At 44.0% G+C, this 13,050-nt stretch overlaps 1 protein-coding gene across 1 annotated transcript in view; it reads right to left on the bottom strand.

The window, feature by feature from the left end:
• Nucleotides 1-13,050, bottom strand: part of LOC137521455 (tyrosine-protein phosphatase non-receptor type 11-like) — a 286,220-nt gene that overhangs the window by 121,709 nt on the left and 151,461 nt on the right. Inside the window, exon 2 of the mRNA XM_068240739.1 lies at nucleotides 11,771-11,893. Coding sequence (XP_068096840.1) covers nucleotides 11,771-11,893 — 123 coding nt within the window. The remainder of the gene's footprint in view (nucleotides 1-11,770; nucleotides 11,894-13,050) is intronic.

Below are 13,050 nucleotides of genomic sequence, written 5' to 3'. Positions count from 1 at the left end.
CCGCCCCTTTAGTGAATTTGGACCCCAGTCACCCAATGACAACTGTAGCAAGTTTGAAGCCTCTGCCATTAACAGTGTAAGAATGGCAGCAGTTTAAATATTCCCCTTGAAAATCAATAGGTGAATTTTGTTTGGCTGTTGTAGGCTCCACCCACTTTCTTGAATGTTAATTGCATTCACCCAGTGACCAACTGTGTCAAGTTTGAGAACCCTGCGATTAACAGTGTAAGAATGGCTGCAGTTTACATTTTCCCATTAACAATGAATGGCTGAAATTTGATTGGCTGTTTTATGCTCTACCCACTTTTCCTGGATTTGTAATCTCGGTCACCAAGTAACCACCTGTGCCAAGTGTAGGGACTGTGGCTTGATTACTGTGAGAATGGCAGCCTTTTACATTTTTTCCATTGACTTGAATGGGTGAAATCTGATTTGCTGTTTGTAGCTCCGCCCACGTGTGCAGGGGTGACGCGAGACCCCCAGAACCTATCATCCCAGGTAGTAAGGGATCTGTGTACCAAGTTTCGTTCAAATCGGTCAAGCCGTTTTCAAGTGATCGCGGCACATACATACATACACATATACACACATATACACACATATATACACATACATATATACATACATACATACATACCCACATCCGATTTTATATATATAGATTTTGCAAGATGCTGCGCACACAGATTCTGTACAGACAAAAAAGATCAGTATCTGCAAAAGATCTGTTCCTGCCAAAGATCCGTTCCTGCAAATTGCATTCATAGTCTATGAGATCTGCAGATCATCATACACACCTTGTTTAACTGACATTCATCTGCAGATCAGACAATCATCTGCAGATCTGAAGATCCATCCTGGTGGATCTGATCTGCAGATGATTGTCTGTTAAACAAGGTGTGTATGAGGATATGCAGATCTCAGACTATGAATGCATTTTGCAGGAATGGATCTTTTGCAGGAACAGATCTTTTGCAGATACTGATCTTTTGAATGTGTGCAGCATCTTGCAAAGATTTCTGTCTGATGGGGAGTTCAGCTCCATAGAATAGACTGTTTAGAGTATGGCTCTCATACTACATGGAAAGGGGGTAAAATTGGTCTGTGATCTTTCATTTTCAAAAGACTATGGTCTGATGTGTGTATGAGCCTTTAGTCTTTGCACTTAGAATGCTTGTCAATCAAACCAGCAGGTGGAGCTCTTGCAAATAAAACCTTTTTATGTGTGATATTCCCTAGTGCAGGCTCAGTTTTCATGCATGCATATACCATATTCTACTTTACATGTGCAGTGGGCAAACGTTTGTACATTGCAAAGTTTTCGCAGTACATAAATGTATTTACCTGGTTGCAGTGGCCCCCTCCCCACCACAGATTGTATAAACCATTTTTGGAGACTGATAAACTCTTATCCAAACTCCTCCCTCTGCTTCTATGAGCAATGAAATCCCACAGCTCGTGTGTTGTCACCAATAAGCTGGGATCCGGTGTGCGCACAGACTTTAAAGTTCAACCACCACTTGACAGACTGTTCAGCCTCAGTGGCGGGCACAATCTGTACCATGACTGACATGTCTGGAGGAGCACAGAGTAAATATTATATGCACTAGACAAACAATGGGCTGTCAATTAGACATGCGTACTGTGGAAGCGCCATCTCGGCATGCACATGTCTATTACAAAGGCAGCAGGAACACGTGGAAATAGGAAGATGGGCTACAATTACTACTAGACCACCTCTAGTCACAACCCTGACAAACCAGAGCACATTTTGCAGGTCATTTTAAAAATGATTCAATCTTTTGAAAAATCACAAACGCAGCTTTGACGCAATTTCAATGTATGTCAATGGAAGTGTTTTTATAAGAAACGAAAACGATCCGCAAAACGTGCTCTGGTGTGTCAGGACCCGAGTTCTGTGGGCTGTAACAAAGACTTTTTTCCTGTAAAGGTTATTCTGCTGTTGCTCATCTTTTAGAGTAGAGAGGAAGTCCTGGGTTTAGGTACCCTTCAAGAAGCAAAAGATATGCACTTTTCATTTTTAAGGAGTGTCATTTGTTGCCAACTTTATACCAGGTTAGATTGTACATAGTGGAACAAGCCAGCAAAGCCGGGCAGAGGCTGGATAGGCTCCAGCCTCTGAGCACATGGCTGTAAGGACATGGGAGGGGGCCCCGACATCCATCCTCCTTCCCTCTACTCAGAGCCCCCCTCCTGCAGCGTGGCACTGTGTGCTCCCTCCGTGCACTAGCATACTGGGGTGGGTGGGTAAGAGGGGTAACACGTGGCTACCATACTGGGGTGGGTGGGTAGGAGGGGGTAACGTGGCTACCATACTGGGGTGGGTGGGAGTTAATAGGTAACATGTGGCTACCATACGTGGGTGGGAGGGGGAGCACATGTGGCCAAACTATAGCGCATCTCAAGGCTGCCCCTTTCTCATTTGCTGAAATAGGCCACTTATAGTTCCTGTTAACCGCCACTTATAGTTCCTGTTAACCACACCTAAATTATGTCTTAACTTTTTTCATCCATAAACTAACTACATATTCAAAGGATTCTCGTTGCAGTCATTCACTGTAATGCATCTATTAGATCTCCATCCTATCCACTTAATTATGGTCATCCTGAGTGTCAGACTAAAAATTAAAATTCCCAAAGAGTGCTCTACTGGGCTCCTGCAGCATGTCAAACACAAAAAGTGACATAATAGCTTTCAATTATTTAAAACACATTAATCAAGTCCAAAGTACAGCGCAGTGTAAGGTCAGGTACTTACAGGAAGTGAAATTATTATCTTTGTAGACGGTTGATAAATTTCCACTCCACATAATACAAACAAAATCTTTGTGCAGCCTTGCGAGTGTGCATGTGGGTGAGTTTCCTGTGTCAGTTAATACTTTAAGTATACAACATGTAACCCTTTGGAGTCTATAGGCGTTTAAGGCTTAATGTGAAGACAGGATCTTCAGAATCAGTTTCCTCTGCAAGATTAGGAAGCAAAAATGTGTTCTTCCATTTCCATTGTTGTAATCGTTTTAATGACCCAAATCTTGAAGATTTCACTTTGTAGTACAAGTTAAATGACACCTGAAGTGAGAGCCATATGGAGGCTGCTATATTTATTTCCTTTTTAACATTACTAGTTGGTGGCAGTCCTGCTGATCTCTGACTGCTGAAGTGTCTGAATAACACCTGAAACAAACATGTGGCTAATTGTTCAGGGTCTATGGCTAAAAGAATTAAGCTGGCCATACACTGGCCCGATTTGCCGCCGTTTCGACAGCAGATTCGATCACTGGGATCGAATCTGCTGCCAATCGTTCGCGCTACACGCCGAATTTCGATCCATTTCGTCCGATCCCGTCAATCGCTCCGTGCGAAAAATTACCGTTGATCGCCCGCGGGTAGGGAGCGTGTCGCTAGCGGCGTTCGATTGCCCAACGACCGACGCAATAGAGCGGCAATACATTACCTGCTCCGCCGGCGCGACTGTCCCCGGTCACCGCTGCTCCGTGTCCGAGCTGGTCTCTGGCATGCTTCAGTTCCTCCTGCCCGGCAGGAAGTTTAAACAGTAGAGGGCGCTCTACTGTTTAAACTTCCTGCCGGGCAGGAAAAAGTGAAGCATGCTGGGGCCGGAGACCAGAGCGGAGACGGAGCAGCGGTGACCGGGGTGAGTCGTGCCGGCGGAGCAGGTAATGTATGCGTGCGGGGGGAGCGGTGGCAGCACCACCACCACCACCACAACAGATTTTGAACGGTTTAAGGCTGAAATCGGTTCACAATCTGTTTGCAGTAAAGGTAGCCATACGATCCCTCTCTGATCAGATTCGATCAGAGGGGGATCTATCTGTTGGTCGAATCTGATGGCAAATCGACCAGTGTATGGCTACCTTTAGAGGCAGAAGATCAGCAGGACAGCCAAGCAACTGATATGGTTTAAAATGAAATATAGCAGCCTCCATATTCCTCTCACTTTAGGAGTACTTTAAAGAGGAACTCCGGTGAAAATAATGTAGTAAAAAAAGTGCTTCATTTTTACAATAATTATGTATAAATGATTTAGTCAGTGTATGCTCATTGTAAAATCTTTCCTCTCCCCGATTTACATTCTGACATTTATTACATGGTGACATTTTTACTGTGGGCAGGTTATGTAGCTGCTCTTAGCTGTTTTGGCTGTTAGAGACAGTTGTAAACAGCTAATTCCTGTCTGGAAACATTGTTACATTGTGGCAGTTTGCCCAGAGTACCGCGGTACTCAGAGCTTCTTGTGGGAGGGGTTTCAGCACAAAATCAGTCATACAGCGCCCCCTGATGGTCTGTTTGTAAAAAGCATCATATTTCTCATGTAAAAGGGTGTATCAGCTACTGATTGGGATAAAGTTCAATTCTAGGTTGGAGTTTCTCTTTAAAGATTAACTGTCAGGCTGCAGAAGCTAATTTAAACCTCTATTCTCCTGTGTTAAACAGTTTAGAAGGAAGCCAAAAAGGCATTAGTGAAGATAAAAATCTCTCTTACCTTTGATGTGTGCTTATCAGCAAAGCTGTTAGACCCAAGAGGACGCAAGCCGCATACTATACTGCAAAGCATTCTGGGGCCCTCCCCTCGGCTGCTAATGAGACGTTACAGCAGCTTGTAATCAGTCCAGCGCGTAGCACTGATAAATCTCCGGGCCGAGTACACTGCAGGAGTCAGCTATTGTTCCTAGCCACATGGCTCATTAATATTCACTGCACACTGTGTTATTCAGTACGAGCTTTTCTGTGATCAGGAAGCAGGCAGGACATGACGACACATTTGACAGAAAAACATGGAGCCTGCCATGAGCTGTCAGGAGCATCTATCTCTGCATATACTATATACAAATTCTGTGAAATCCAAACGTGGACAGTGAAATGCATATGAAATGCAAGTACAGCCAATCTTTAGCTACTGATATATGTGTTTATTTTCTCTGAGACCTTATACCTAACAGCTCCTCTTTAAAGGTGTGAAGGATATGGAGGCTGATGTGTTTATTTCCTTTTAAAAAGTGTACCCGAGATTGCGGGATAAAAATATTACATACTCACCCGGGGCTTCCTCCAGCCCCACGAGCACGGATGTGTCCCTCGCCTCCGTTCAGCCGCAATCAGTCCTGGTAATCTGGCTGAGCAGGTTTACCGGAACTAATTGCAGTTGAACGGAGGCACCCGGAAGGACAGCAAGGGGCGCATCCGTGCGCATGGGCCTGGAGGAAGCCCAGGGTGAGTATAAAATCTTTATCCCACAATCTCAGGTTTCCTTTAACCCCCATGGCGTTATGATTCTTTCCGGATTTTAGGGTCTGAAAGCGGTACCATTTTTCTTTCACCTTTTCAGACCCTAAAACCTGGAAAAAAAAAAATCATGCTGCTAGGGAGTTTTGCAACAGCCCAGCACTCGCTCACCTTCCTGGGATCCAACGCTGCAGTTTTCCCTCCATCCTCCGGGTGGCACTGTAACCCTATAGTGAGATTGCCAACTGTCGTCACCAGGGGAAACCGAGCCTCGGAGGAGAGGAAGAAGAATGGAGGCTGAAGTCGGGATCCTCCGGGAGGAGAGTTAAAACGCCCGCTGCATGCATTGCACTGCATAGACCTCCAGGTGGCTACCAGCTTGGGGATACCACCCCTGGCATGTTTTTTCCACTCCGAGCTGAACTCGTGATTACCACTAAGGAGGTTAAATAATGCATTGCCTTGCTTTCTGGCTCATCCTCTGCCTTTGATACATCCTACTGACCGGAAAGTCTAAATCACACACCTATACATCAACCAATCCGAAACAGTCTGTATGCATGTTGAATTATTATGGCTCTGTACAAATTAGCAAGCTGACACATCGTTGCATTCCAGCAGATCTGGAGGTGTGTTTGGCTAAGGGCAACAATGGTTATATTCAGCAGTGATGCACGGGAGACATATCGGAGCTCACTCCAACCTGAATTATCGCAAATTCTTTCTGTTTTAAGAAAGCAAACTTTTGTTTTCTACACCTATACAAATGAACCAGACCAAACGTTCACATACCCTGGCGATTTGGCAAATAACATTCACAAAACTTGACACAATCAGGTTTTAATGGTTAATAAAGTTAACCATCTTCACCTGTGATCTGTTTACTTGTAATTAGAGGGTATGTATAAAAGGTCAATAAGTTTTTGCACTCCAGTCCTGACAGACCCATCTTTCATCCAGTGCTGCACTGATGTTTTTTGGATTCTAAGTCATAGGAAACGCAAAAGAAATGACAAACAATCTGCGTGAAAAGGTAGTTAAGCTTCATAAAACAGGAAAGGGCTAAGATACTCAAGGAATTGAAAATGCCAATCAGCAGTGCTCAAACGAATTAAGAAGTGGAAAATTATGGGTTTTGTTGAAACCAAACCCCGGTCTTGTAGATAAACTGAAATTTCAGCCACAACTACCAGAAAAATTGTTCCATATGCAAGGAAAACCCCACAAATAACTTCAGGTGAAATACAGGAGTTTCTGAAAAAAAGTGGTGTGGCAGTTTCAAGATGCACAATAAGGCAACACTTGAAGATTATGGGCTGCATGATCCAGTTTACAGAAAAAAAGACATTCCTAGTGCCACAAAGTATCCCACATAAAATATGCCAAACAGCACAGAAACAAGCCTCAAACCTTCTGGCACAAATTCACTTGGAGTGATGAGACTAAAATGTAACTTTTTGGCCACAACCATAAATGGTACATTTGGAGAGGAGTCAACAAGGCCTATGATGAACGGTACACCATTCGTACTGTGAAACTTGGTGGATAGCTGATGCTTTGAAGATGTGTGCGCAGGAAATTTGGCCAGAATTGATGGCAATATGAATGCAGTAAGTTATCATAAAATACTGGAGGAAAATTTGCACTCATCAGTCAGGAAGCTGAGCATGGGATGTATTTGGCCATTCCAACATGACAAATGATCAAAAACACAAGGCCAAGGCAATCTGTCACTACACCTGAATAAACTGTAGGTTCTCCATCTCAGTTTCCTGACCTTCATATCATTGAGCCATTCTGGAGAGACCTTAAACATGCAGTTCATGCAAGACAGCCCAAGATTTTACAAGAACTGGAGGCTTTTTGCCAGGGGGAATGGGCAGCTTTACCATATGAGAAGATAAAAGAGCCTCATCCACAACTACCACAAAATACTTCAAGCTGTCAATGTTAAAGGGGACAATACACAGTACTAAGAACTGGGGTATGTAAACTTTTTGTGTTGGTAGTTTGTGTAGAGATTATGGTTTAAAAAGTGTAAACAGTTGTTTGACAATAAATGGCTCCAGCCAATCACTAACCATTAGTGATAGAAATGTTTTTGTGTTATTTATATTCTACGAAAAATGGTTAAGAAATCAAATTCTGCCAGGGTATGTAAACTTATGAGCACAACCATAAATGTAAAATATTCTGATCTAGAGGCTCTTGTCTATTACAGAGAGAAAATATCAAAGCAGAGCTATTCATAGTTAGGGTATATGTGGCTCATATACCAGGTTTTATCAGACAGGTTCTCTTTAGCCAGCCCCTGCAATTACAGTTACAAGATGATGCTGGACATTTAGTAAAATGCTTTCATAAGCAGCATGCCCATGTATGGCCAAGCAATGCTACTAACAAAATAAAAGAGGACTCATCCAGGGAGATAGTACTGTCCTCCAGGACTGATATAGACAGATATTCCTGGCAATGCAAGATGCTCCATATCTATAAGCTTATCTGTACGACTGGGAACTTCAGCAGTCAGTAACAGGCCAGTGAGTGAAGATGACTCTGCATGTACTGCACAGACAGCTATAGCTAGGTTACAAGGGAGTGATGGGCTGTGCAGATTTCCTCAGATATCCCTTTTGGTCTCAGTGTATGTAAATCTTTGGGGGCTGGGGAGGAAATGGGAGAATAAAAAAAATAAAAAGCACATTTGTTGCTAAACAGCCTGTCAAGCAAAGGAGCACCTCTTATATGCATCAAGTATTGCACTTATATGCATTAAGTCTCTTAAAACTTGTGCAAAAATAAATACGGTGTCTGGTACTAGCCCCTAGTTTATTGAAACTCAGAAGCTCAGAAACACAAGGTATGATGGATAAAGATTTTGCTACTTTGCTGCCTAATTAGGGTACATGGCACAGAAAAGATTGAGAACCCTTTCACACTAGGCCACTTTCTTTGCATTCTGTTAGCCTTGCGGCATGCAGGGTAACACGACAGCAATGAAAGTCTGTGGGACATAGTAAACTAAACACGTCAGAAGTTTCTAAACCGCGCAATACCGCCGGACTTCTGTGGCGACGGAATGCATGGAAGTCTATGGGCAATACAGAACTTTTACATAATTAGACAACAGTGGTAAGGCACGAAACCAGGAATCCCAGAGATGTACTTCCTGTCCAGCAGGGAGTGCGGCACAGAGCGATGGGTGGCACAATGCATATGACCCCGTCGGGTCTGCCGCAAGGGTCGTTTACATCTAGATTTTGGCATTGCGATGTGAGGGGGCGGATCATCATACCATAACGCCTGCCCAGGGGTAAAACCAGACTAAAAGGTAAATGATAGAGACAGCACAGTAGAAAAATAATCAAGCATCACACCTTGCATTTCTGAGCTCCTGAGTTCCAGTACTCTAGCGTTACTACTGGAGCATCTGTTTGTACAAGTTTTAAAGGACCACTATCGCAAAAATTGTAAAATTAAAAGTATAAGTAAACATATACAAATAAGACGTACATTTTTCTCCAGAGTAAAAATAAGACAAATTACTTTTCTCCTATGTTGCTGTCACTTACTGTAGGTAATAGAAATCTGACATTACCGACAGGTTTTAGACCAGCTCAACTCCTTATGGGGGATTCTCAGGGTTTCCTTTATTTTTCAAAAGCACTTAGTGAATGGCAGTTGCTCCGTCCAACTGCCAAAAAAGTGTATGGTGAGCAGGGATGCTGGCCAGCATCTTTGTGTTAATCTTTTTAAGGGAGTGTCTATATAAAGAATAAAGGCCATGCTTAGAATCCCCTATGGAGAGATGGACTAGCCCAAAACCTATCAGTAATTTCAGATTCTACCACTTGCTGTAAGTGACAGCGACATAGGAGAAGGGTAGTTTTTGGCTCATTTGTCCTGTAAGATATAACACAGTGGAGGAAAGCTACACAGATGAAGCTATAAACACTGCACTTTAATCACCACGCCTCTTTTACATGGACAGCAAAATGCAGCGTTAATACTCTATTTAGCTGCTTAATTGCTGGGAGTAAGCACGTTCCAGTTGCAAAAAAATGCAACCAAATGGAAGCAATTGTAACCAGACATGTTAGCGGTTACTGTCTGGTGTTAAAAAACAAACAAACATTGAATGTTGTTCCTGAGTGCGGCTGCTGCAACCTTCTACGTGCATGCATGATACCACCGCTAGTTGTAGAGACAAATGCTCAGCAAGTAAACAGGAGCACCTGATTAGCAGTTATGTGTACGGCGTTATGTGTACGGCTGGTAGCCCTTTTGCGTGAAAGAGGTTCATGAAGGCTAACATTTAATGCCAGCTGGCTGTCATGAAGAGGTTGTGGCTTCAGCAGGGTTCGGGCTGTACACCTGCACTAAGTATGTAGTTCTCTGAGTCAGAACAGATGGTTGGAATATTTATTGTGGGGTTAGTGGTTTAAAAAGCAGGTTGGAGGATGAGCAAATCAGTCAAATTTTTATTTGGCATGCCAGGCCAATTGGTGCACTCCCAAAACACCTCCAATGATGGCACTAAAGCATTACTACTTACAGATCCTTAACCCTGTGTACATAATAATGGAATAACTGGTACACATACACAGATATGGAGAACAAAAAGCTCTGCAACTTCATGGGAAAAGAGGAATTTGAACATACAAACAGTAAAAAGTCCACGGGCCTCAGCTAATGAATTGTGGAATTTATTTGCAATAAATATCGGTTATACAGCAACAAACAAGCACAAGGTGCTTGTTTGTTGTTGTATAACCGCTATTTATTGCAAATAAATTCCACAATTGGTTCTGAAGAGTCGAGTCCGGATTGGATTGCATGTGTGTGGAAAAGAGTAATTTGAAACACTTCATGTTTAAAGCCTATCGATATTGGAAGGTGTTCCAATACATGACAGACATACAAATATTTACAACCCGCCCCAAACTACAACACACAGATCTGTGAACACGCTAGGGAAGAATGCACCAATGGAAACAGATCCAGATAACCCAAAAGTTTCTGACGAAGTAAGCATGGATGAGGTCAACATAATTTACGCCGATTCAGGTCTCTACTCCCTTCTTGAGAAATTGCTTAAATAATCAGGGGCTCGATACTCAGTTATGAAGGTTCCCAAACTTGTACAACTGAAATTTGTGTTACTTCAACCCAAATAAGGGAATTGAAGATTTAAACAGTTTCTCTAGAAAGCACATATTTCACAATTTATATTGAAACCAGCTGATATTTAAAACTTTTTGTTATTAAGTTCCACTTTCCCCCTAAACCGTCCCAAAAGGTTTTCTTCCATCTCTTTCGGTTACATTATCAGAAGGGAGTCTGTACTGGCTCCTTCTATATTCCGCTCAGAGTAGACTTGCTGCAGTGAATGGTCTGCCACTATCAGCAGGCAGAAGTAATCCCTGTAGAATCTCAATCTATTACTTTCTCTCATCTGTCTGATTTGTTCACAAAGATTCAGCCCAGGCTTGTAAAACAGAAATTTCTAAATACTGAAGCCAAACATGCACAAATGTCTTTCAGGAACATAAAAACAAATAGGAGACATCTCCAATCTCACAGTTCAGCTTTTCCCGCTCTACATTGAGTCAGTGCATGAAATCAGAAGTCCCCATTCTGTACCAGTGGATGTAATCAGAAGTCAATACTCTACACTGCGCAAGTGGATGTAATCAAAAAAGTTTCTGTTCTGCACTGCATCAATGGATGTAACCATAAGTCACTGCTCTGCACTGGGCCAGTGGATATCATCAGAAGTCACTGCTCTGTGCCAGTGGATGATCAGAAGGACTAATGAGGAGCAATTGTTCTAACCTGTCGCTTTAACCACTTAACGACCGCCTAACGCCGATAGGCATCGGCGGGTCGTTAGTGGTATAGCATGGGAGCGGCCTTTCCATGCCAGTTCACGGAGGGCTTCTCCGTGAACAGCCGGAGAGCCGCCGATCGCGGCTCGCAGACAAAATGTAAACACGCGGGGATGTTTACATCATACGGCGCTGCTGCGCAGCAGCGCCCTGACGAGGATCGGCGATCCCCGGCCTCTGATTGGCCGGCATCTGATAGGCAGAAGCCTATCCTATCAGGTGCAGGACGGATATCCGTCCTGCGCCGCTCAGAGGGTAAGGGAGAGGGAGGGAAAGCCGGGGAGGGCGGAAAGCGCTGCGGAGGGGGGCTTTGAAGAGTCCCACCCCCAGAAAGTGCGGGTAGCCGGCGGCGATCAGACCCCCCCAGCAGGACATCCACCTAGTGGGAAAAAAAAAGGGGGGGGGGGGGGGGGAGTCTGATCGCCCTGGCTATTTCCTGATCGGTGCTGCGGGCTGGAAAGTCCACGCAGCACCGATCAGAAGAAAATCCCCTGGTCCTTACGTGGTTAAAAGCAGCTGTTTGCAGTTTGTTATACAGACTTGAGGTGAAGTAAGGTCTTCCAATAACTATGCCCCTAACATAACACTATATACAGTCATACTAGATGGCCACATCATACCTGACAGACAGAGTAAAGTCTCCCGGATTGCTTTTGCTGGGCCGAGCGAGGAAGCTCCCATGCACTCCATGTGTCAGGAGGAGATTTTCAGCTTCCAGTCCATTGATATTTGGATGGAACCATCTAAAAACAGAAAGAGTAATGTGTGAGGGTGACATGATCTACCATAAACAAGCAGTGCAAACAACTTATAATGCCAGCATACTAATTCCATGAGCGACTGCACCTACAGTGTGTGTGTGTTCCTCACTCATAACCTTTTAACAAACGACACAGTTTTACAGAGCGTGGAATCCGCTTCAAGGGAAAAAAAAACAAAAATCTCTCATTAGACTAGCCCCAAACTTGAATTCCAACAGGCCCTTAAAACTCATTGGAAAATCATGTAGCCACCTTCTTCCAGTCTAAGGCTCAGTTTACACCTGCAAAAAAACAAAAATCGAATCGTGGATCGGAACGGACCGTATACTGTACAAACGGAACGGATGCGAACGGATCCAATGTTAACCTATGGATCCGTTCACATCCATCCGTTCAATTGGATTCATTCGGCACAATTCACTGAACGGACCGCAAGTTCACTGCAGCACCAATTTTTCCGGACCACTAAGCCCAGCTGATCAGAAACGGAAGCTTTAGAGCTGCATTTGGGGCAATGGGAGAACGGAACGTTTCTTCACACTAGTAAAGAAACAGACTGTTGGAAGGGCAAAATTCACGGGGGGGGGGGGGGGGGGGGGACACACGCCACTGGGGGTGGGGCAGTTTTGGGGACTGGGGGCACTAGACTCCAGAGCAGGTGGGGTGAAGGAGGGAGGGAGAGGGTTTCTTACCCAGGCTTCGGTCTCTTCCACTTGAGTCTCAATCGCACCATGCAACTATACCAAGTTTCCTGGTAGTCACGTGACACAAGGGGAAGAGACTGAAGCCTGCGTAAGAAACCCTCCCTCCCCTAACCCGCCCGCTTGGAGTGGCAACTGAGTGAAAATAGGTCCGATCGACCGGTGATCAGATCTGTTTCACTGATAGTTTGCCAGTGTGGACCAAGCCATACAGATACGGCAAAGCGGAGACCAGATCTGCTTTACTGGATCAGTTTGGCTGAAAATGTCAATGTGGACCGAGCCTTAACATTACACCACTAAGTGACCAATAATACAGTTTCTCTGGTCTACTGTGTACCATGTTCCCTCACATCAGTATAATCTTGTTTATGAGGCATCCTCTTAATTTCTGGTTGCATACTTGGTGGCTCAATGCAATTCACTTTTTCTCTAGAG

The sequence above is a fragment of the Hyperolius riggenbachi genome, chromosome 6 (genome assembly GCF_040937935.1).
Source record: "Hyperolius riggenbachi isolate aHypRig1 chromosome 6, aHypRig1.pri, whole genome shotgun sequence".
Lineage (NCBI taxonomy): Eukaryota > Metazoa > Chordata > Amphibia > Anura > Hyperoliidae > Hyperolius > Hyperolius riggenbachi.
Note: the sequence above shows the minus strand (reverse complement) of the source record. Positions and strands in the feature narration are given on the sequence as shown.